Below are 23,115 nucleotides of genomic sequence, written 5' to 3'. Positions count from 1 at the left end.
GGGCACGGCCGGGGGATTGACTAATTGGCACTCGCGGCAGGATGCGCACCACCGCCGCACCTCTGCCCGAATCCCCGGCCAATAAAATCGAGCCATTATCCGATTGAGTGTTTTGTCGTATCCTAAGTGGCCTGCCATAGGGTTATAATGCGCCGCCTGGAATATAGCTTCCCGGCGGCTCCTAGGTACCAACAACTGGTGACTGCTGAGCGAGTCTTTCCCCCCCGCTGCTTCTCCCTTTCGGGACCCGCTCCCGCTGTTCTCCCTTTCGGGACCCGCTCCCTTCTCCCTTTCGGGACCCGCTCCCGCTGTTCTCCCTTTCGGGACCCGCTCCGCGACACGCCCCCTCTCGGGACTCGTTCGCTCCCGGCAGAGCCCTCACTCTCGCCCCGCTGCTCCTCCCTTTCGGGACCCGCTCCGTTCGCCCGGCTCCCCGCACCTCACCCCCTTTCGGGATCTCGTGCGTCCTCGCCGCGGCTCTCTCTCTCTCTCTCTCTCTCTCACACTGCGTCTCCGTGCGGCAGGTACTTCCTGCCCTTCTCATCTCCCGAGGGAACGAACACACACAGGTTAAATAGACCAGTGGGACAACGAGTCTGATCACTGACACCTGTCCGTAATCAGCCCATTCTTCCCACTCCAACGGCAGTCTGGCTCCCTCTGCAGGCCAGAACGCGCCATGCTCCCCACACCACCACTTACCCATGTAATGTCCTCTTCAGGTTACACCTTAACTGCTCCTCCTGAGACATATACTGCCCCCCAGCACTGCGTCTCCTGAAGACACCCGCTTTTCCCCTTTACTGTGTCCCCTAAAACTTCTATTGCCCCCCCTTGTACTGTTTCTCTGTTTCTCCAGTGTCTATATAAATAAACCAAGTCTAGGTTTAGAAGAAGGTGATAGAAGGTTTTTCCTTCTAAGGTTTTTCCTTCTATCACAGAGACTGCCAATGGCCCCGGGCCTGAGCTGGATTACTCTTCCTGCTACGACTGGTGGATTGATGATTCACTTGCTTAGTCAAATGTATTGATTGTAAGTCGCTTCGGAATAAGGCGTCTGCTAAATGCCAAAAATGTAAATGTAACAGTGCACAAGGTGTGCACAAGGTGTGGAAACAAATACTGTGTATTTGAAGTGAGCGTCGAAGCCCAAGTCTTCAATTGCCAGAGGGAAAAAAGATGTAAAATAGTTAGTGTTCAAGTTTTGATTGCAATCTTGTAGAACAAAGGATGGCTCAGGGGCAGGGCCGTTTGGGAGATATGCGAGGCCCTGTGCGAAGTCAGATTTGCGAGGCCTTTTATAATGATGTAGGCTACTATTATAACTGCGCGACACGCACGCACCTATATATTGCAAGAAATGCGCTCACATGCTGTGCTGATAGACAATAGAATATCTACTTATTTAGATAGTTTACAACCATGTTTGTTTCATTTCAAACCTTTTATACTCGTAAAGGATTAGGATTTAGGATAAAGCAGTCATCATACCCAACATTAAATACGCACAAGCCATTATTGACATGAATAGAGATGTTACTCACCACCATGTAGTCCTATCCTTTATTTTTTCCCCATTTGGTAGTTTTCGGAGGAATAAAGTTCCACTAAAGTTTCTGTTCTCATTATTTTTAGGATAACTAAATCCAGGTTTCATCTTTGGGGGACCTCTTCTAATGATCACTTCTGTAACTGTAGAGTCCATATGTACCGGCCAATTTACCAGGATCATCATACATGACATATCTGACACCGTAGGCTCGTCTTGCGTTCCATCACTCTCAGCCCTGCTGCTGCTGCTCTGAGTAGCTCCATCTTCCGCCTCCGTATCCTCTACTTCGCCACTCCTGACCATCATCACCTGGGGCTGGGCAGCCCCACTGCTGCCAGTGTAGCTGTTGTCCTCCTCCACCTCCGAGACATCATCTTTGCCTCTCAGGGGGGGCTGTGCCGTGCTACTACTAGCATTGCTAGTGCTAGCAGTAACGTTAGCTTCTTCGGTGCTAACGGGAGCCTCACTTGTTTTTAGAAATGTTTCGAACAAACCTCTAAGCGAGGCCCTGAAGCCTTCCTTTCTTTTATTTTTATTTATTTTTTCAGCACCCGATTAACATTTTCTTCCTCGGTCTCGTTCCCTCTGCATTTTGTCCGTTGCACTAAGCAGTCACTATGCACAACAAGTGTCAACGCGCGCCCAAAATTCACGTTTCACGTAAGGTGTCATAGGGGGAAATTACTTTTTTCTGTTGCTAAGAATCTCCCTGTCCTACAGGTATGCTAGATTTTAGATATATTATTGACTATAATTATCACATGTGTGAACATTTAGAAATGTATTAAAGGCAAAAATAATAATATGGTCCCTTGCCTGGCGCTTTGGAGGGCCTCGCCAGCCAGGGTACCAAAAAATGTTCAAATATTATTATTATAAAAAATGTTTTACCCTGCCTCACGCGAGGCCCTCCAAAGCGCGAGGCCCTGTGCCACCGCCCCAGCTAGCCCCCCCTTAAAGCGGCCCTGCTCAGGGGCTCCCTACCATACTAGCCTCGTTGAATGTCTTGCGCACTTACAGAATGTCGGATGCCCTTTTCATTGTGGCCAATCAAAGAAGACACCTCACTAGACTCTTAATTATTGTAATGAGCTGATTGACCATTTGGCCATTTGGAGTTTCTGTGGAACGTTATTAAAAATACACAACAAAATACTGGAAAGAAACATAATAATGAAAATTACATAAATATACTACTCATAAAACACACATTAAAATAAGATCAAACATGACTATACACCCAACTATGAAACATTCAAACATAATAATAAGGAAAAAAGGGTGTGTCGATTTGAGTGCAGACTGGATGTCTGTCAGGTGTGCCCGTTTATTTATCCATTCATCTACCCGAAACACTCAGGTCTCAGTTGATTCTGGCAACTCCTTTGGCTCACAAACAGAGAGAGTGATTCACATGTAAACATAATAAGTAGTCACGATTTTAACCGACGACTGTCATCATCATTTCACTAATCAGTCTGTCTGGAAATCCATCTACATTATGTTCTGGCAAAGTTGAAACATAATAGCTGCATCCTGGTTGCATGGAAAAAGGAAAAATATTACAAGGAAATATTTCTGTTTTGTTTACTCCAAAAGCTTGTGCAACATTACCGCCCATTCATGATTATGGTCAGTAGTTATTCAGTGACTTTTACTGATCTGTTGTTGACACATGCCCATGACCTGACAATGCAGAGCCGACGTCAGTTCATGAAGAGAGGTCCTGAGCACCTCACATTTATACAGGTCAGTAAAGGCCGATTTAAAGTTCTGCGTCGAATTTACGTGCGTAGCTTACGTTCCCTACGTAAGGGCTCTCGCACTTTACACTTCTGCGTAGGCCGCGCTGCAATTACACCGTCACATCGCTAGGTGGCAGTGTGTTTTCTATGCCCCTGTGCTGTGCCTCTTCCGGTTAGGAAGTCAACGAAGCTCAAAGCGGCATAATAGCGATCTTTTTGTTGTTATGCTTGTTGTAAATAAAAGTTATATGATGCATTGAAATGACATTAAACTAAGATAATACGATGGTTATCATAATTTTTCAAATCTTTATTAATAAGTAATTACAGAAAAAGTAAATGACATTTCTATCATGGCTTCCGCATTTTGGCCGACGAGAGAGTCGGAATCTTGTCTGAATCATGTGCTACCAAGCGGACCAATCACAGAGCTGACGCGCTGACGCGTACGCGTACGCTCTGACGCGTACTTAGATTTTTTGAGAGGAGCGCGTCAAGGCTACGCACGGTCACGCGGGACTACGTAAGCTTACGCGTAGCCTACGGCGTCGACTTTACGCAGAACTTTAAATCGGCCTTTAGGCCTCCAAATCCTTCCCAGGATCCTCTGCACAGAAGGTGGAGGGGTTACATATTGTTTCCAGTTTCTGGGTGTTCCAGACAGACCCAGGGCACACAAAAGAGGTGATCAGGGGCCTCATTTATAGAACGTGCTTAATTTAATAGAAGGAAGAAGGATATTTATAGAAGGAAGCACGTACGCAACTTTAAACCATCTCAGCCCGTTTTATAAATAATGCTTACGTCCGTTTAGAAAAATGTGCTTACGTGAAAGTCAAAGATGACGTCCAAGTACTTTTTTTGTAAATGAGGCCCCTGGCATTTGCATTGTCATAAGGACCTGGGGCCTCATTCATAAAAAAGTACTTGAACGTCATCTTTGACTTTGACGTAAGCACATTTTTCTAAACCGTCGTAAGCATAATTTATAAAACGAGCTGAGATGATTTCAACTTGCGTACGTGCTTCCTTCTATAAATACCAAACATACTTGGAATTGAACGCAGGTGAATGAGGTTTGTATTAACGCCCTGTGATAGCGGCTCAATTATAGTGGCTGAATGAAGCCAAGTGCTATAATATAATATAATACAGACAGTACATAATATACATATATTATTATATATTATGTACTGTCTGTATTATATTATATTATAGCACTTGGCTTCATTCAGCCGCTATTTGAACCGCTATCACAGGGCGTTAATACTATATTATAGGGTAGGCGTGCGTCTGGAAGCGGGAGAGGGCAGTAATACCACGTTCATTGATAAAATGACATAAGGGATGGAAAGGGGGGAGGGCAGTTTTAGACGGGGGATGATTTGGACTGTTTTTATTTCCATTCCCCCTCATCCCGACTCAACTCGAAATCCAGTATCATTTAGCGCGTGGCCGGGCAAGGCCGTTCTGGAGTGCGTATATATAGGCATGTTGAAGAGAGATAGACAGCTCCGGAGGGATATAAAGAAAGACTGAAATACAATCATAAACATTAGTTCCCTTTAAATCTTGAATTAAACTCATTTTCTCGGCTGATAACAACATCGTTAATTTTATTACGAGCCACTTGCATGAATGACAGTATAGGCAGAGCGTCTCACATGGCTGTAATAACTGCATAACCAGTAGGTGATTTGCGTACGCAAGTCGAAAACACGACGTAGTCATCTTTGACTTTCACGTAAGCACATTTTTCTAAATGGACGTAAGCATTATTTATAAAACGGGCTGAGATGGTTTAAAGTTGCGTACGTGCTTCCTTCTATAAATACCAACGCAGGTAAAATGAATGCATGTGAATGAGGTTTGTATTAACGCCCTGTGATAGTGGCTCAATTATAGCGGCTGAATTAAGACAAGTGCTATAATATAGGGTAGGCGTTAGTCTGGAAGCGGGAGAGGGCAGAGAAGGGTGGCTTCTCGGTAAGTTGCATTTGTAACGTTTGATCATGACAACTAACCAGGCACATGCTTATACTCAGTACTCAAGTACCTAACCCAAAAGAAAATCAGGGGAGGTGGTGGATTTTATCATATGAGGACAATTTTAGCATCCCCTCAGCGTCAGTGACTTCAGTGTCAGTAACTTGGTAAAAATGTCATTGCATGTGTGCGTGCCCCCTCACACCTTGAAATAGCAGTAATACCACGTTCATTGATAAAATGACAAAGTATGGAAAGAGGGGGACATTTTGACTGTTTTTATTTCTGGGGGGATGCCATCCCCCCTCAACTCGAGTGCTGCTTATACTGTAATAATCTAATGGTCTTATTCTTATCAGGTGGTCTTATTCTTATATGGCTGCTCACTCCCTGACACCGGAGAAAATCCAGTATAATTTAGCGCGTGGCCAGGCAAGGTCCGTTGTGGAACGCACTAGGCATGTTGAAGGGGAGATAGACAGCTACGGAGGGATATAAAGGAAGACTGAAATACAATCATAAACATCAGTTCCTTTTAAATCTTGAATTAAACTAATTTTCTCGGCTGATAACAACATCGTCAATTTTATTACGAGCCACTTGCATGAATTACACTAGGCAGTGCGGCTCACATGCCTGTAATAACTCTGCATAACCAGTAGGTAATGTGCGTAAGCAAGGTCAATACTCGACGTAGAGCTACGATCGTTTCCACGGTCAAATTGACTCACGTTGAAATTGTATAAATCACTACGTTGACGTGGTTTTCTACGTACGACACGGGTAAGATCAAAATTTGTATATATATATTTGTATATATTATTGACAATTGGACTTTTACAATGTATATTTTATCCCCCACAGGGATATCCACCATACTATCACTGTCTAAATCATTGACTACTGATAATCCTCTTGTCTGTAGGTACTACAGTGAGGGGACCAGCTGTGAGAAGTGTGACCGCTCCTGCGAGCTGTGTTCTGGACCGGGAATGGAATCCTGTAAGATCTGTCCCCCTCCCCTCCTGGAGCTCCAGGGAACCAGGCTGTGTGTGGAGCGCTGTCCCCGCCGGTTCTACCAGCTCAACCAGGTCTGCAAACAGTGCCACACCAGCTGTCAGACCTGCACAGGTACCACCCCCCACCCCATCTTTTACCTCAGTCTATAAGTGTCATACGGTTGTTGAGTCTGTACTGTATGTTCATTGTGGGTGTGTTGAATAAGTGATATCTGTACTTTTCAACACCTACCCCCTTTTCTCTCAAGAGGTTTTTCTGCCTAAATAAGAATGCGTTCTTAATGACTTGCCTGGTTAAATAAAGTGTGTGTGTGTGTGTTTGCAGATGCCTCGCCCCAGGGCTGTTTGACGTGTGACTGGGGCTCTACGCTGCAAGAGAATGTGTGCTATCCACGCTGTGAAGAGGGACGGTACTTCTCAGAGGAAGTGAGTCTCAGAGGAAGTGAGCCATAGGTCATAGGTCAAGGCCCATTGCCTTAGGTTGGACTTAGGCCATAGAATGCAACACAGGGAGCTGTACTCATAAGGAAGGGGAGAACATGAGAGCCTTTTTCCCAAAGCAGATATTATAGACACATTATTCATTAACAGAGAGAGGAAGCTGCATGTAAAATAACATAACAAATAATCAGTAAATAGTTTAAGTGGTTCATAGTAGTTAATAATAGAGTACCTGATACCTACTAATGTTTTATTGTTACTATTACCAAGAAGTTTGGTCTCACAGTATAACCTGACATTGGGTTGACATTGCAGGAGAATTGTGAGCCATGTGACAGCTCATGCAGACACTGTACTGGTCCCAGACCTGACCAGTGTTTGACCTGCCATCCTGACTCTGCCCTTCACGCTGTGGAGAACCGCTGTGCCCGTTGCTGTCAGCCTGTGGAGAATAGCACTGACTGCTGTGTCTGTGACACCCGCTCAGGTAGAGCCCCTGCAAGTCTTATGGTTGGCCAGCATATTTAAGGCCATTTTCAATAACTTTGCTAATTAATAAAATACTAACATGGAGACAGAAGAGGAGTGGTGCTTTGGCAAGCCTGGTAGTTTGCAAAAGGCTCAAGAAGTTTAGTTCCTAATACTTAATACTTACCTAATACGTTTCTTTGTGGTAGCTCTGTGTGTGGAGGTCCCTCAGCCCAAGGCAGGGAGTGGGAGTGACCAGCCAACAGACCTCAAAAAGACCTCTGGAGCTCTCAAGCACACCTCTGCTGCTTTGCCCGCTGCCCTGCTGCTGGCTCTGGTCCTGGCCTTGACTGTCTTTGTCCTGGTCCAGGCCCGGGCCAGGAAGAGGCTGTGCTGGAGTCAGAGCTATGAGAGACTGAGCGGCAGCGCCCGCAGCAGTATGCCCCATGGTGTGCCCGAGCCGGACAGTGGGGATGAGGCAGACGTGGTGTACACCAGCAGGGAGGGCTCTGTGTACCGCCGCTACAGCTTCATCCACGACCAGGATACTGACGGAGACCAGGATGTGGACGAGAGCACGCACCTCAACAGATCCTAGATGTACTCTTTGCACACCCTTGAAAGGCTTTTTTTCTACATCCCATAGCTAAGACCGATATTTGGAAGTACATTTTTTCAATTGGATTTGATAGAGGTATCTTTTGTAGAAGAGGCTTATGAGTATGGTCTTTGGTATACTATTATGAGATCAATAGATTTATTTTTTACACACTGAAGTGAGATGAATTTTGATAAATAATGTTTGTTTTTGAGTGTACAGTTTGTGTTCTTACAGTATATGATGTAAATGCGAGATTTGTAAGGGGTATGAAATAGAGGGGGTTTCACTACCTATTTGCATGATGTTAATCAAGGTTGTAGCAAACTTCATAATATTAGTGTGAAAGTAAATTGTAAATACAATATCAATGCAATAAAAAACTGAATTTCACCCTCAATGCCGGCCTCGGACGTTTATTGTGATTCGATATTTTACGCCAATTAATTTGGGTCAAGCTTGTGACCAACAGAACTATGGCAGGTGCGTCACTTGGAATTGTACACAATATTGCTTAATCATTAACTACTTTACAACTGCAGATAGGGGTTCACAGTGCTCAAAAGATTACCAACAAAAATGATTTGGTACTCACATAAATATACCTGTCCAAAAGGATTGTATACGTTCCTGTTCCATCAGTAAAGTAGCCTAATTTGTCAGCTTTATCCTCTTTTACTATCCTCTTTTACTACCTTTAATACTATCTCTATTGAAAAATAAGGGTCTGCACTGACCTGCCTGGTGGCACACAAAGTAAGGCAAATCAATGTTTTACAAGAGGTTATAAATTCAAATCCCAAGAGAAGACACAACAAAAAGGGAGTACAGGGAATTGAAAAGTAATCCTGATTGTAAAAGTAATATCAATGACAGAGTAGATAAATGAAATACGATCAAAACAATGTCTGCAAAAGCTACAGAGTTCCACCATTTGAATTTTGACGTCTAAAAAAAGCATAAAAAAACAATACTCTCACACCCATTATACGACGTCAGTTTGGTTAGATTTGACTGTTGCGCAACTGTGACACAATATAAAATGCCAATGGGCATTTTTCCTCATTCATAACTGCCTTTCTATTTACTGACTTGGTGTCTTCAATGGTAGTTGGGCCCCGCAGGCCCTGCCACGTTTACTGACTTCACATGCTTGAGGGATGTTTGTCTGTGGCATTAATCGGCAGATTATCTCATTCATTGATTCATTGCACTAATAAGAGACGGTTGTTCATAATGTGTTTTATATGTTTTATTACTTTTATGCATTTGAGTGCTTTCGAAGTGGGAACAACTTTCCAACCATATGAGATTGTTAACAATTAAATATGTAGAAAGATGACTATCTTTAAATGTTTTACATTTACTGGTAAACTGGTACAACTGGTACAACTGGTAAACTGCCAGACACTATAATTGTACCTGGCCAATATGGAATTGCTACAGATTCACATTCGCATGTACTCATGCACTGCAATTTAAATAAGTGAAATTATTCAAAACCAGTTATTTAAAACAGGACTGAAAAAAGGTTGTCCTAAGCTAGTGTGTGACTCATAGCTCCCTATTCGCTGCAGAGGTAACACCAATTACAACAGGTATACACACTACACTACTTTAGTTATGGCTAAATTCTCACAGAGATACTTCATAATAATCCTCGCTCTCATCCTGAGTGTGCCATCTGTGTCCATTTCGTTTTTCCTCTGGAAAACTCAGAGACAGACACTCTCTGAGAGGACAACACTCCAAGCAGCTGATCTCCTACCACAGAGATACCTGGATGACCTACCCGCCTGTTCAGCCATCATCAGAGGAGACCTGAAGGACGTGAAGAAAGAGCATCTCGGCCGCCTACTGAAATCAAGGAGGAAGGAGAAGTCCTTGCCAGAAGCATTCTACCTCAAAGAGACACAGGACTGTAAAGCTTATGTTAAAGACAGAGGGTTTATTACAATGCCCCTGAGTGCAGAGGAGAGAGACTTCCCCATTGCCTATTCAATAGTGATCCATGAGAAGATTGAGATGTTTGAGAGACTCCTGCGTGCTGTTTACACCCCTCAGAATGTATACTGTGTGCATGTGGACCAGAAATCCTCGGAGGAATACAAAAATGCTGTGAGGGCTATTGTGTCCTGCTTGCCAAATGTATTTGTTGCCAGTAAATTAGAGAGTGTCGTTTACGCATCGTGGTCTCGAGTGCAAGCCGATCTAAACTGCATGAAGGATCTTCTCAACTCAACTGTTCAGTGGAGGTATTTAATCAACACCTGTGGGACAGACTTCCCTATTAAGACCAATGCAGAGATGGTTCAGACACTCAGCATGCTCAACAGCAGGAACAGTATGGAGTCTGAGACCACAAATAGCGACAAGAAAGTGCGGTGGCAGTACCACTACAATGTCACCACCGACATTGTGATCAAGACCAATGTCAAGAAGAGCCCCCCTCCCATCAGTACCCCTATGTACTCTGGCAATGCCTACTTTGCGGTCACACGAGACTTTGTCAGTCATGTGTTGGTGGACAAGGAGGCTCAGAATCTCCTGGAGTGGGAGAGGGACACGTTCAGCCCTGATGAACACCTGTGGGCCACTCTACAGCGGATGCCTGGCGTGCCAGGGTCAAAGCCTCCTAACAGCAAGTTTGACGATTCGGACATGAATTCCATTGCTCGCTTGGTGAAGTGGAGTTACTTAACAGGGGATGTGAGGACAGGGGCCCCATACCCACCATGTACTGGTTCCTACATAAGGTCAGTGTGTGTCTATGGGAGTGGGGACCTCAAGTGGCTACTACAACAACACCATCTCATGGCAAACAAGTTTGATCCAGAGGTTGACGATGTTACCATCAGGTGTCTGGAGTCATTCCTCCGTTTCAAAGCCATTCATGGCAAAATCATTAAAGACACTCTAATCTAGGAATATTATGCGAAGGTTATGAAATGTTATGTCATTAATGTTCATGGTACTCATACTCTGAATGGATTATCGAAAGATTTAAGTAGATTTGTATGAAGAAATAATTATTCTGATAGTTTATTTCCTATTCTATTTGGATTTATGAGGCCAGCAGTGCCATCTAGTGGAGAGAAAGCTGCTTACATTTTAACTTAACTGAAGGCAAGTCGACAGTAGGTCAGCTGTAAATTAGGGAAGGCTATTGAAACCAATTTAATATGCCCTTGCATACCCAAAAGACATGAAAGATTAACCTTTTAAGCATTGTTGTGTGGTTACATTCATTTATTAGTTTTACCTAAATACAATTACATCAAGATATTCATTTCCATTACAGAATATTATGTATGTTCAGTATGTGCCAACTATGTGGGTTTCACATTGTTTCAAATTGTATAATATTGCTCCCTCTTTAAGAGGGCCTCTTGTCATAACCATGCCCTATTATTGTATTTGTGAGTGAGGAAAATAAAGACCAACATTTGGATTCAGAAATTTACTTGCAAGTAATAATGTACAAGAACATGGAAGAACTTCCAAAACCATTTTACAAAAATCAACATCCTACAGAATTAAACAGGCATGAGGTTCATCCCCAGCCTTGACCTCTATCACTGCTTTAGCTTGTTTGTTTTTTTAAACACATTCTTGTTCCTTGTTCCTACATAGAACACATTCAAGGGAGGGACAGTTGCAAAATGTTTTTTTTCTTTCATGCAGGATTCTTTCAAAGACAGGGTAACAGGGGTGCTGTGAAACCTGCTCTAAGCAAATGTCACTGTGGTTCTGGTGACCTAAAATACGTTTCAAATCAAAGCAACCATAAAAATATATTAATCTCTGTCCTGTATCACTCTTTGAATATAAATATATATTTAAATGTAATGTAGAACATGCATTGACCATTTGAAACGGAGTGCCTTAAATACACTGAAGATACAACAGTAACTATGACATCAACAATGTCTACTTTTGGCTTGATGCATAAAAGGTTATAGAAATGCTTGAAACAGAGCATTGAGAGACCCCGGAGATCAAGCGCATGGCACACTAACACAGCAGAGAAAGGGTTCCACAATGTAACAGACAGCAAAGTCTCATAAAGGCACTTCTCTGACAAAGACCTACGGCTCAACATGAACGACTGAGTATCAACATGAACGGCTGTGGTTCTGCACATTCTTCATTCATCTCTTCCTGCCAGGCTCGCGGAGCTGCCCATCTCACTCGGGCACTGCAGCGGCTGCCATCTCCACTTTGCCATGCGTGTCCTGGTCAGTGCTGTTGAAGAGAGGGTGCACTTATTAGGCCTCTTGTTATGGAACCACACCAATCCACCAGGGCTCATTGATTAACACTTCACATCCACCAGGGCTCATTGATTAACACGTCACAATAGGACTCTTGTTTCCCTTCCTCAGAATCTTCTTCCTCAAAATGATGGTGGGTGTCAGCCACCTCCAGGCGCTACTGTTACATCTATGATAAAACACCAAGTTGATCAAGAAGTATCCGGTCATCACATTCGCATCTAATTATGGTATGACTGATCTTTATCCTCTCTGCAATTTCAACATACTTTTTGGTGGAGCAAAATTCCAGATTACAAGCCAATAATTGATTTGGCAACGAGTGTTAGTTTTGTTTCTTATCATTTGGTGTCTTTGGTCAGTTAATATTTTTCAGCTGTATTTCATAGTTATTTAAGTAATTTCCTTGACAAATATTAGCCATGCTCCTATTGCTAAAAACACTACATCAACTAAAAGCCACCTGCCACATATTCAAAACCACCCTGTCTTCCAAATGTATCAAACATCCAATTCTAAAGATATGGAAATGTTGACGTTTAAGAGATACCTTCTTCACCTTGGAAGCATCGGCCACTTAAAAACATCCCCTTTACCCTTACTTCTTAAGTGCTTTTATACAAACTATTTTAAAAGAGTTTGTAGTGCTTGCATGGGCAAGGCTAGTGTTAGAGCTTGTGCACAGTGAGAGAAAAAAAACACGTCAGGGAGTTGGTATGCAGTGAGTCATGCAGGTAGCAGAGATCATCAAACCAAGTGTGCAGTGAAGCATTGGTTACTGAGGGGGCCATGTGAAGAAATGGCTACAGTGCAGCCAAACACCTGTGAGTCCAACACAGTTTGCAGTTACAACCCTTCATCCAACAGCACAAACACCGGAGGACAGTACCTTACCAACCTACCAAGCCCATCAACTTGCACTCCATATTCCAAACCTGAACCTGTGTTTTTAAAGAAACTTAGCATTTAATAATCCTTGCATAAACTCCATGAAAGGTTCTGCAACCTGCATCGACACTTATATATTATACCTACAACATTGCTCAATTTAATGACGGGCAATAAAATAAAAAAATCTAATGTTGTGGTTATACCAAACCAGTTTCCCAAGTCTTTACAAATTCATAGCATGACACATTTATAGTAGTGATCATTATAGAAAAGCATAATTGATTATCTTACCCTCTTTTAAGATTCTTAAAATAATGCTATTACTTGGGTTGTGTTAAATTTTAAGATTTAACATCTGCACTTAAGGAAATACAAAATCAATGCATTGGTTAGCTTTGGGTTGGAGGGCCCATATCTATTATCAAATTGACAGAGCCCCGTGATTGGCATTTAGAGCTAAAGGTTTCATGTGAGTGCGATGGAGCGGGGAAAAGACTCAGTGTAGCCTAAACAAGACGGTTAACTGCCATTTTGGATCAATGACTTTAGCCATGAGAGAGAGACTGAGGTGTTAAGTAGCATTCCTCAAAGCCAACCAATCGGTTGATTGTTAGTTCCGTGCAATGCAAGAAATGCCTAGACACCTGGCCTCAGCACTGGGGTGAATGTGCAGATACCTTTTACGGCTTTTCCTATTTTTTTCTTCGTCAAACCTTAGAAGGGGGTAGGGAAAAGGGGTTAGAGAATAGAGAAATATCACAGCCAACAGCAACCAAACATCCACATGAGCACTGTAAACATTTGATAAGACTCAAAAGGAGAAGTACTGCTGAAGCACATTCAGCTGCCATGTTAATACATCAACATGAAAAGAAAAAGAAAACTCTGCTGGGACATTCCAGTGGTAGAGACTTAACGATGAGGACTTCCAGCTCTATGCCTTTTAAAACTAAGTACTGATTTAATTTCCTAAGCTTGGAACAAGATATTTCAACAATGGTTACAGTTTGAGCCGTAGATGAATGGTCGATAGATGGGGTATGCATGCACTCATCTGGGAATTCATCCTATTGGTCTTATTCCTCTACACAGATGAAACCAATCAAAAATAGACATGGAAGTGTGTGGATTTGAACGTTTCTGAGCTGAGCACTTACTCTTTGATGCAGTCTGGTATAGACACATACTCCATTGGAACAAGCTCAGCCAGGTCTATCAGGCTGAACACGTACTTGATTTTCTGGGTAAATTTTGAGCTGGAAAAGCACAGGGGCATTACAGACTGTAATTGAAAGTGAAAAGTAATATAAGCCATCAGTATTGTTAATCTGAGTGCATAGTATCACCTACCTAATGAAAGGTTTTGTGATGGCCAAAAGGGTGCGAATAAACCAGGAGGGGTGGACAATGATCAAAGACTTCAGATTCTTCCTTAACCTGTCACAAAGAACAACATAGCTTTTACCCATGGAACATCAAATGGATCTGTTGAACAACTGTAAATGGGGACAGTCTGAATGCCAGAGGCCCATGAATCCAACTCATACCATAATTCTGCCTAGTTGCTGTAACCTGTAGCCCCAACTACAGGACAATTGTAATGACCCCCTCATAGATCTGAGAAGATTGGGCAGTCATGTGGGTGATGCTAATTTGATCTGGTGAAGACAAAATTCTAACCAAAACACGAGAACTAACTTAAGTGGGATTTTAAAGACTAGGAGAAGCTTCTGACACATTTCTTACATCCATCCTGTTTACTTAAGATATAGGAGGGGACATAAAGAGGCATATCATGGTTTATTTCTGACAGAGCAATAGTGACTCACCTCCGGTCAATCTGCTGATAGCACTTCCTGAGCCAACCAACACTCGGCATCTTCCTTCGAGAGGTGGCCCCATTCAAATAAACAATCATATAGTTCTCAGCCACCAACAGCTCCAGAGTCCCAATGACATACCTGCACAAGGACATTCTGTTTAGTAATGGTCCAAAAGAGCAGGGTGGGAGTTGTACAAGTTGTACAAAGAAGTCAAAGTGAAACAAAAGGCTAAATCAGCGGCTCACTTGAAGAGATTGTCCATGATGTATCTGTAGTTTGGTTGATTGCTCTCAGGCATAAAACACACTGCAAACACAATGATGGCATTCAAGCCATCTCCATAGTAACCTGCAAAAAACAAAGTGTCACAAGACAACCTGCTTCGCGTGTATGGACACCTGTACTGGCACATGCCATGGCACTGACCTCCATGGCTGATGACCCTCTTATAGGGCTCGATGGCCTTCATGTCCACTCTGTGCTCCTGCTCGCCGATACGGAACACTCTCCAGCGCCGGCCCTCCTCCCTCTCCTCTGAGGCAGAGTATTCTTGAACAGACTCCACCCCTTTACGCAGCACCTCAGTGGTTTTGGGCTTGGGTAGATCATCTGAGGAACAAGACAACTCATTAGTTTCAGGCCACAGCTCAGGTGTTATGCCATGGCTTATCCTTTAATCAATCCTTTCGCACTTAAGGGGCAGTAATGTCATTAGCAACCCACCAGTTCACTTTACAGTCATTGTTATTATATCATGATAATGTTTATCTGCAATATGATAAAAGCTAAGATTGATCCAAGGCCATTGATCCAAGGCCATTGATCCAAGGCCATTGGATCATCCTATATTTAAATCGAAGTCGGCCTTTAACACTTACTTGCAATCTAGTCTTATTGTTTCCTTATTCAATTCATTGTACATTATCAACAGGTCCGAGATCATCTGATTACCAGTATTGCCCAATCAAACCAGAGCACCAATGATCACATACCTTACATGGAATATCAAGCATGCAACATGCAGGATGAAAAAAGAAATTCCAGTGCAACTAGAGAGAATCACATCATGACGTTCTTTCATCCTAACATTCACGTCCCAAAAAGGCTGACATGTTTCTTTAGACTGAACATGCAGTGTAATTTTAGAGAATGCAACAAGTAGATTTGGAAACATCATATCTCTGAATAACAACACTTAATCATAGACCACATCCCTCCAAGAGTAATGGGTTGCAACACCTCTACTTGAGCTGACTGACGTACACATTGACTGATACTTCAACTAACTCAGAGTAAATAATGATTTGAAGGGAAAAGGAGCGAGGACATGCTTCCAAACCCTCAAAGTAAAAAATGACTTGAAGGATGCAACGCGAAACAAAACACACCACTTGATTTGTTTAAAATAGCTGACGCACGCATTGGAGTGGAATTGGAGGGAGAAGATAATCAGTTTTTTGTTTTGTTTGATTGACCTGTGGTTGGGAGAAAACAGGGGGCTGTCCATAAGACCTTACCACACAGAAGAGAGAAACCTGTTGCTGGCTTGCATGTTTCCAAGCAAATAATGGAAACAGTCCTTCCAGGCAACAAATAGAAAGGCAGCAGAGCGGAAACACAGAAAAAAAACAGAAAAGAAAAAAGAGAACAGAACAGCATTTAACCACCCTTCATGTCCCCATCCAACGCTCAGTTAGCTCTGGAATCTGATCCGTTGGGGTGCTAGAGCTAAGATCTTCACCAGTTAACCCTCTCCCCCTCCCCTCCCCATGTGTCCCCAGCACTACCTTAATTAGGCCCCTATACTTTCTTCTATTTACCTTTTGTTTCTTTTTATTATTACTACTCAATCTTTTCTGTTTGTAAAGCGTCTTTGAGTGTCTAGAAAAGCTCTATATAAGTCTAATGTATTATTATTATTATTATTCACTGATGGAATGCAGACCTAAGAACACCCACTTTAGCTTACTCTATTTAGCCACTTTGGGCCTATAAGAAGACCTTGGTGGGCTGACTTCCATGCCCTTCACTAAGACCTTCAAATAACATACTCCAATTCAACACATCATTTAGGCTGATCTTACACTTCAATCCATTGTTGTCCATGGTGGGCTTTGTGATAGACAAGACTGCATACTCAGAGCTACTCATACATCGGGGTTGGGAGACATTGAAGACATTCTAGCTGCAGATAGAGATATAATGTGGTTCATACCTTCCCACTCAAACTCATTGCTGTTGTCTGAGGGAGTGTCCATCTCGTCTAGGTCCAGCTCTGCACTGTCATCCAGCTCATCAGAGAGTATAGAGCCTTCACTACGGTCAAGGGTCAGGCTGATATCTGGAGCGGCAAGCTTCTTCTTGGCTTTCTTACCACTACTCACAGCATAGCTTGGAGTGGCTGGAGGAGAACCGTGAGAGATAGAGAACATATCAGTAATGATGACATGAGCAACATGCACAATGTACACATGCCAGCCATATAAACGTGTAACATATATGTTGTGCAGTTGATTTGGTTGACAAAGATCAGCTAGCTAGAGATATCAATGAACAGACAGGGTTCAACATTAACACTGGCCCGGAGCAAATCAAAAATTCGCAGGGTTTGTATCGTGGAGTGAAGATATTATTAAAGCGTACGCGCCTGTTGATCACCCGTCGCATCGCGTACGCTTTAATAATATCTCCACTCCGCGATCATCTAGTCTGGTCTGGCGCCTGCGCCGTCTGTTGTTCTTCCTGCAACACCGATAAACATATCCAGGATCCAGCAGCGTCTGGCTCGCGCAAACAAACCCGTCAAATGTTTTACTTGCTCCGGGCAAGCGTTAATGTCGAACCCTGACAGATATTAGTGGTGTCGTTACCGGCATTGCCTTCTCCAGAAGTGCCAGCGAACAGATCATCATCAAGTTGAATGTCCTCCTCTTCAGGGAGAGGCCTGCAACCCAAACCAACAGTAGGTGATCTATCAACATGGAGGTTGAAGTGGCAAAAGCCCATCATGTCATAAATATGTGAGACGCTATCAGAGATGAATGATTCCTGCACAAAAACATGTTAAAGCCCATCATGTCATAAATATGTGAGACGCTATCAGAGACGAATGATTCCTGCACAAAAATATGTATGAAAACTTGATACCTGGGGAAGTCCTCGTCCTGCCACTCTTCTTTAAGCTCCACCCCTTCCATTCGTAAACGAGCCTCTGTTGTGGCGACAGACTCCTGCCGCTCCAGGCTGTCAAAGAAAGTGTCATGACATTTTTATTTCCTCTTGAGTTTCTAAAAGGCACTCTGTGTTCCAAACAACATTTTAGGTTCTAGAGCAACGACAGAGATGATCTGCAACAAACCCAAAATATCTGATAATTGTCCCATAATTGTTTATCTGTGAACTGCAGCTTGTACTAGCCTAGACATCAAACATAGGCTTCCTCTACTCGTAATACAACTCCTTTGGCAGATGTGAGGAGGGAAAGCTCCCCCACCATTGCACCGAACCTCAATAGATGCTGTGTGTGGCAAAGCTAATCAATACCCAATTCACGTTCCCTAACTCTTAGCTTGCAACTGGCCACATAATCAGGCCATTGGCTTTTAGAGAAGCTCAGAGGCTAAGAAGTTGCATGTTAGGGGGGCTTAGGTTGTGAATCATTAGCTAGTCCTAACTAACTAATGCCAGACCTGTTATCCATATCCATATGCAATACAGAGTTCCTTTGACGCATTAGGCCTAATCACAAACAATAATGTACTAGCATGCCAAACATTCAAGGCATGCCCTGCTCAAGACATTCCATAACATAATAGTTCAGTAGTTATGTAGCCTATAGCCTAGCGTTAATCCCCATGCTAGGAGAAGTCAGTACTGTGTCAAGGAATGTTGTATGGTGCTTGAGAAACCTGGACAATGTCTAATGTAGGCTACTGTGTGTTTGAGGGGCCTGGGCATCTACATAACGGTGTAAAAGCATAGCTAGTTAGAATCATAGGTATGGTAAGGGTTACATGGTAGAATCACAGCACCGCCAGGAAAAGAGATTCTAGACCCTCGCCTGTACTTGGGAGATTTCCTGGCTCGGAATAATATTCATGGGTGGTTAGTACCCTTTCCAACAGAATTCCAAGCACAACTCAAAAGAACTACAGTGCCTCTGATAGGGGTGATTATCCTTCAGATTGACACAGTGAACACTGAGCAAAAGGGAGACAAGTCCACCACCATAATACAAATATTATGAGGATTAAGACCTAGGCAGCTGTAGACCTCGGAAAGCACTAGGATGTTGTGCATGCCATGTTCTGTTGGTCATACTCCATGATACGTGTGCGGGGGTAGAGACTAGAGAGAATAATCCTAATTGCAGGAGACACATGCAACCTTTGATACTACTTACTCCACTGATTAGCTTAAGACTGTGATGTGAACAAATGGGGCCTAAAACAATCAAACCTGCTATGCAAATGAGTATGAACTAAAGCCTGTTGTTTTTGGTCACACAACACCGATAGCTTACTCCAGAGTAGTGTTGGTGTGAACAACATCACATGGCAATGAAAATCAATCAACAGCACAGTGATGTCACTTCTAGCTAGCATTTCAATGACATAGTGCGAGTCCATGATTTGTTCTTGCTATTAAGTTGACCCTCCCTTTTGCCCATTACTGACCCCTCCCTGTCCCTAGATCTTTAGCTGTCTAGTTTGAGGTTTTTGTAGTTTTAGTTTAGTTTTAGATTATCTTTAGACTGTTTTAGACTAGTTTTTGTTTTAGACTATGTAGTTTTAGTTTAGTTTTAGTCTATACTGACGGAAAGTTTAGTTTATCTTAGACTATTTTAGACTAGTTTTAGTTTTAGACAATGTAGTTTTTAGTTTAGTTTTTAAACTATGTAGGCCAGGTTTTGTATTGTATTTGTTTGTGGTGGATGTTGTATGCCTGTGAACAGGGGGGTATTCCATCAACAACGCTAAAGGAAAATCCAGGTTTAGTCTGATAAGTCTCGCGAGAGTTCTTAAAAATATCCAGGCATATTCTGATAGGTCTCGCGAGAGTTATCAAAAATAAGCCAGTATTTTCCTTTAGCGACATTGATGGAATACCCCCCAGGTCACACTTGAAAATGAGCCCTTGGGGCTCAATGTGTTTCTTACCTGTATAAATAAAGGTAAAAAAAAAAAAAAACATAGCCTAAAGCAGTACATTTGGGTAAGGCAGTCCTACCTTCCATTGTGTACACAACTTGAGTGTGGCTGGGGCAGACTCACAGGAGCTGAGCTGAGCAGCACCCCCTTAGCTTGTGTTTCTCCATTGTCTGGAGTTGTTGCCGTTTCCTGAGGCGGTGGACCTCCTGTTTGGGTTGGACTCTGTTCTGTTGCCTTCGCTCCGTTTGAACCCAATGAATTCGCTGTGCTGTGGAACTCTCCTTCCTCCTCACTTTCTTCTCCCGAGACCCCAGAAGACGAGGGACTCGGTGTCCCCCTGTGTCCCAGCGACTCGTAAGTCCCGGGTGTGTCCAGATCTAGGCTGCTGTTGTTCAAACCCACGACACCACCAGCACCTTTCAGCACCACCTCACCTTCGATCACGTCTGTGGCCATGTTGGATCAGTAGATCAGCCCGCAGCCTTTCAAATAGAAAAACAGACCTTTTTTCCAATAAGGAAATCTCTCACACAAGCTCTATCCACACACGTTCTATATCTCCTTACACGATAACTTGGCTTAGCTAGAGGATAGTGTCGCCTAGTTGCTAGCTCTGATAGCTAGCTAGCTATTCGACTACCATTGTGATTGTTTGCTCATAAATCTCAAGAACAGGGAGGGTCCGGATCAATAAAAACACATGGTCTATGTTCCCTAATCCCAAAAATATCGAGCTAGTTAGCTTGCTCTGTGAGCTAAACCATCTAGCAAAGCTAACCCAGCTTGTTCCGAAGTGTGCAGCACTGCAGTGCGTAGTGTTCCTTCCTCTCTCTTCCTTCCTTCCTTCCTTCCTCTGCTGAACTCCAAACTCCTGCGAAACAGCCCACCGGCTAACCACCGAGCTAACGTTTAGCTATTTGTCGTTAGCCATCGCAAACTGAGACAATAGTGGATTGCTGATGTCTGGCGAGCCATGAACAAAGTGGACACGTTCAATCGCTTCCAGTGAACTCTTTTGGAATGATTGAAGAAGTCGTTCCACTCTTGATAGCAGCTTGTGTTAGTTTGAGAGTTTTCTCCCAGCCAGTCAGAATCCCGGTCTGTCTCTGGTGGTCTGTCTGTGTTCCTGCGGCTCTCGCCGTTATTCGGGTACACGTCTTGTGTTCTACGACACTGCCCCCTGGTGGCGATGGAAAATGATGGATAAGGATCCAAACCATCTAGACTTTTTGGTCATCGAAATTGTACAACTTTATAACTTGCTGTAGTCAACCAAACTCTCATCATCTCCGAATACTCAGACTCGGTGCATTGGCAGGGATCGGATGCGTCTTATTTGCATGATGTTAAACGCAGTCTTCTTGAAGAGAAATCAATCTTATTCCAGCTTCTACTACAATCTTTTTCCACACCAACGGAAGAGCATGCAGGTGAGGTCAAAAATGTAACAGATTTGATTTAGTTTTTGAAGAGATTTGATTCTTAACACAATTTCATGTCTCATTTCAACAGTGCATCCTGGAAATGGTGGGTTTTTTAGGGTCAGGGCTTGTGGAGCTAGGGTTAGGGTTGGGCTGGACTAATGCTTCAAGGCCAATTTACTTTTTGAAACTGGAATTGTATTATTATGTTATGCTTTGCCTTTTGAAACATACTGTTATATTTTCTATTTTCAGATATTCATGAAATCCATGCTTGGAGCTGAGTAACACAGACAGGAGGCTTCAGGTATCTCATTATTACAGGTAGACCTATGCATCTGTATCTGAGGGCAGGGACACGGGATATGGCACCATTGATGTGGCAGTTTAAACATAATTTTGCCACTAGATGGCAGCAGATATTTAAGTATTTCTCAGAAATAGTATCACCAGAAGTCTCGGTTAGCGCCGACAATTTGGTACAATTTAAATCGATTTGGATTCTACGGTAGGCTATGCTGAAATCAGCGCAACCTTGTTTTTTCAGTTATAATATGGAAATAGTATATGGGTAATGTAGCCTGCCTGCGTTTTGGTTCTGATGATGACATGGTGTTTGTTTAATTACAAACAGTTCATATTAAAGGACTCGTGTGAAAATGACTTGAATTATTTGGAATGTCACTGTGCATCTCATCTTATACTGTACACTGTGCATCTCAGGATACCATTACTCACACAAGACAGGCCTGCTGGCTGTACATTTTCTGGCTTTGCCTTTATAATTAATGTATCAAGTATAGTTTTTTATTCATGTTTAACACCCATGTCTATGTTGCACTAGGCAAGTAGCAGTAAAAAAAATAGGGATCCCTGATAACTTCATAGGCCAACTTCAGTAACTTCAGCCATTTTTTGCTATCACTTGAGTACTACCAGCCACAGATGTGCCATTTCTCTTCCGAGGACAGTTATCTTAATTGCCATGATTTGTTATTAGCCCCTTGGTCAAACAGGACAGAACTATCTATGTAATGTTGCTGGCGCTGTAGTTAATTCCTCTCTGTGTGCACCGGATCATTCAGTGTAATTACTAATTAACACATTGCTATTTACTTTGTCTGATCATTAGGCCTCATTACGAAAAGGATAATCTAGTCAAATTGAATGTTTACGCTACCTTTTCATCTCTCACCATGCTTGTGTTTGCTAATGATTCGTGTTGCTATTATCCCCAAATAAAGGCAAATGTTGCCTTTGAAGTTAAGCAGAATTCATACATACCAATTCTGGCAGACTTATTTGAGGCATTTAAAGATTGATTCAGTGTTTTTGATTAACACATGTAAATTCACATCTGAGTAATCCATGTAGCAAACCCATGCAACACATGAAGGCAATGCAAAGAAGTAAAAAACACAGTATTCTAAATTTGAGCAGTGATACATTTGGGAGTGCATTTGATGGAGACAGGTAGAAATGCTATCTGGGATGTATAGGCCCTGGTCATTGCACTTTTGAGCGACTCTGTATTCGTAATAGATACCTAGGCCTATGTAGTCTATGTTTCCACACAACAGCATAACTATTGCTATTGACTATAGTGCATTGATTATTTATACTAATTGTACCTGTTCTACTGGTACATATGGTGCACACAAGTCTTACTTTATATGATCAACGTAACATAAGAGGAAAGTGCTCTATACCATGGTTTATCCAACAATGAGAATTTCCGAAAATTAGA

The 23,115-nt window shown here is 42.7% G+C and overlaps 2 protein-coding genes across 3 annotated transcripts; one reads left to right on the top strand and one right to left on the bottom strand.

Moving 5' to 3' along the window:
• Positions 1-9,432: 9,432 nt before the first annotated feature.
• On the top strand, positions 9,433-10,734 carry gcnt3 (glucosaminyl (N-acetyl) transferase 3, mucin type; the record flags this gene model as incomplete). The annotated part of the gene is made up of 1 exon (XM_080539616.1): positions 9,433-10,734. The coding sequence occupies one exon, from the start codon at positions 9,433-9,435 to the stop codon at positions 10,732-10,734; it is 1,302 nt and encodes a 433-aa protein (XP_080395742.1).
• A 527-nt stretch (positions 10,735-11,261) lies between these two features.
• Positions 11,262-20,981, bottom strand: bnip2 (BCL2 interacting protein 2). 2 transcript variants are annotated; one of them, XM_080539061.1, is made up of 11 exons: positions 20,027-20,981; positions 17,945-18,040; positions 17,668-17,741; positions 17,013-17,198; positions 15,224-15,406; positions 15,043-15,145; positions 14,804-14,935; positions 14,325-14,411; positions 14,132-14,230; positions 13,619-13,687; positions 11,262-12,054 (listed from the first exon to the last, which is right to left on the bottom strand). In XM_080539061.1, the coding sequence occupies exons 1-11, from the start codon at positions 20,401-20,403 to the stop codon at positions 11,997-11,999; spliced, it is 1,464 nt and encodes a 487-aa protein (XP_080395187.1). In that variant the 5' UTR covers positions 20,404-20,981; the 3' UTR covers positions 11,262-11,996. The 2 variants fall into 2 exon arrangements, with proteins under 2 accessions (XP_080395187.1, XP_080395188.1); XM_080539062.1 differs by having other exon boundaries at positions 13,652-13,687.
• Between the last annotated feature and the right edge of the window lie 2,134 nt (positions 20,982-23,115).

Source organism: Nansenia antarctica (assembly GCF_963989245.1).
Source record: "Nansenia antarctica genome assembly, chromosome: 9".
In the NCBI taxonomy this organism is placed as follows: Eukaryota; Metazoa; Chordata; class Actinopteri; order Argentiniformes; family Microstomatidae; genus Nansenia; species Nansenia antarctica.
This window is presented reverse-complemented; position numbering and strand designations above follow the sequence as displayed.

Coding starts and splice junctions, on each gene's coding strand:
- bnip2 (XM_080539061.1), bottom strand. CDS start 20,403: ATGGCCACAGACGTGATCGAAGGTGAGGTGGTGCTGAAAGGTGCTGGT. Junction 15,407..17,012: donor CAATGAGTTTGAGTGGGAAG/GTATGAACCACA, acceptor CTTGTTCCTCAG/ATGATCTACCCAAGCCCAAA. Junction 14,412..14,803: donor TATCAGCAGATTGACCGGAG/GTGAGTCACTAT, acceptor TCTTTGTGACAG/GTTAAGGAAGAATCTGAAGT.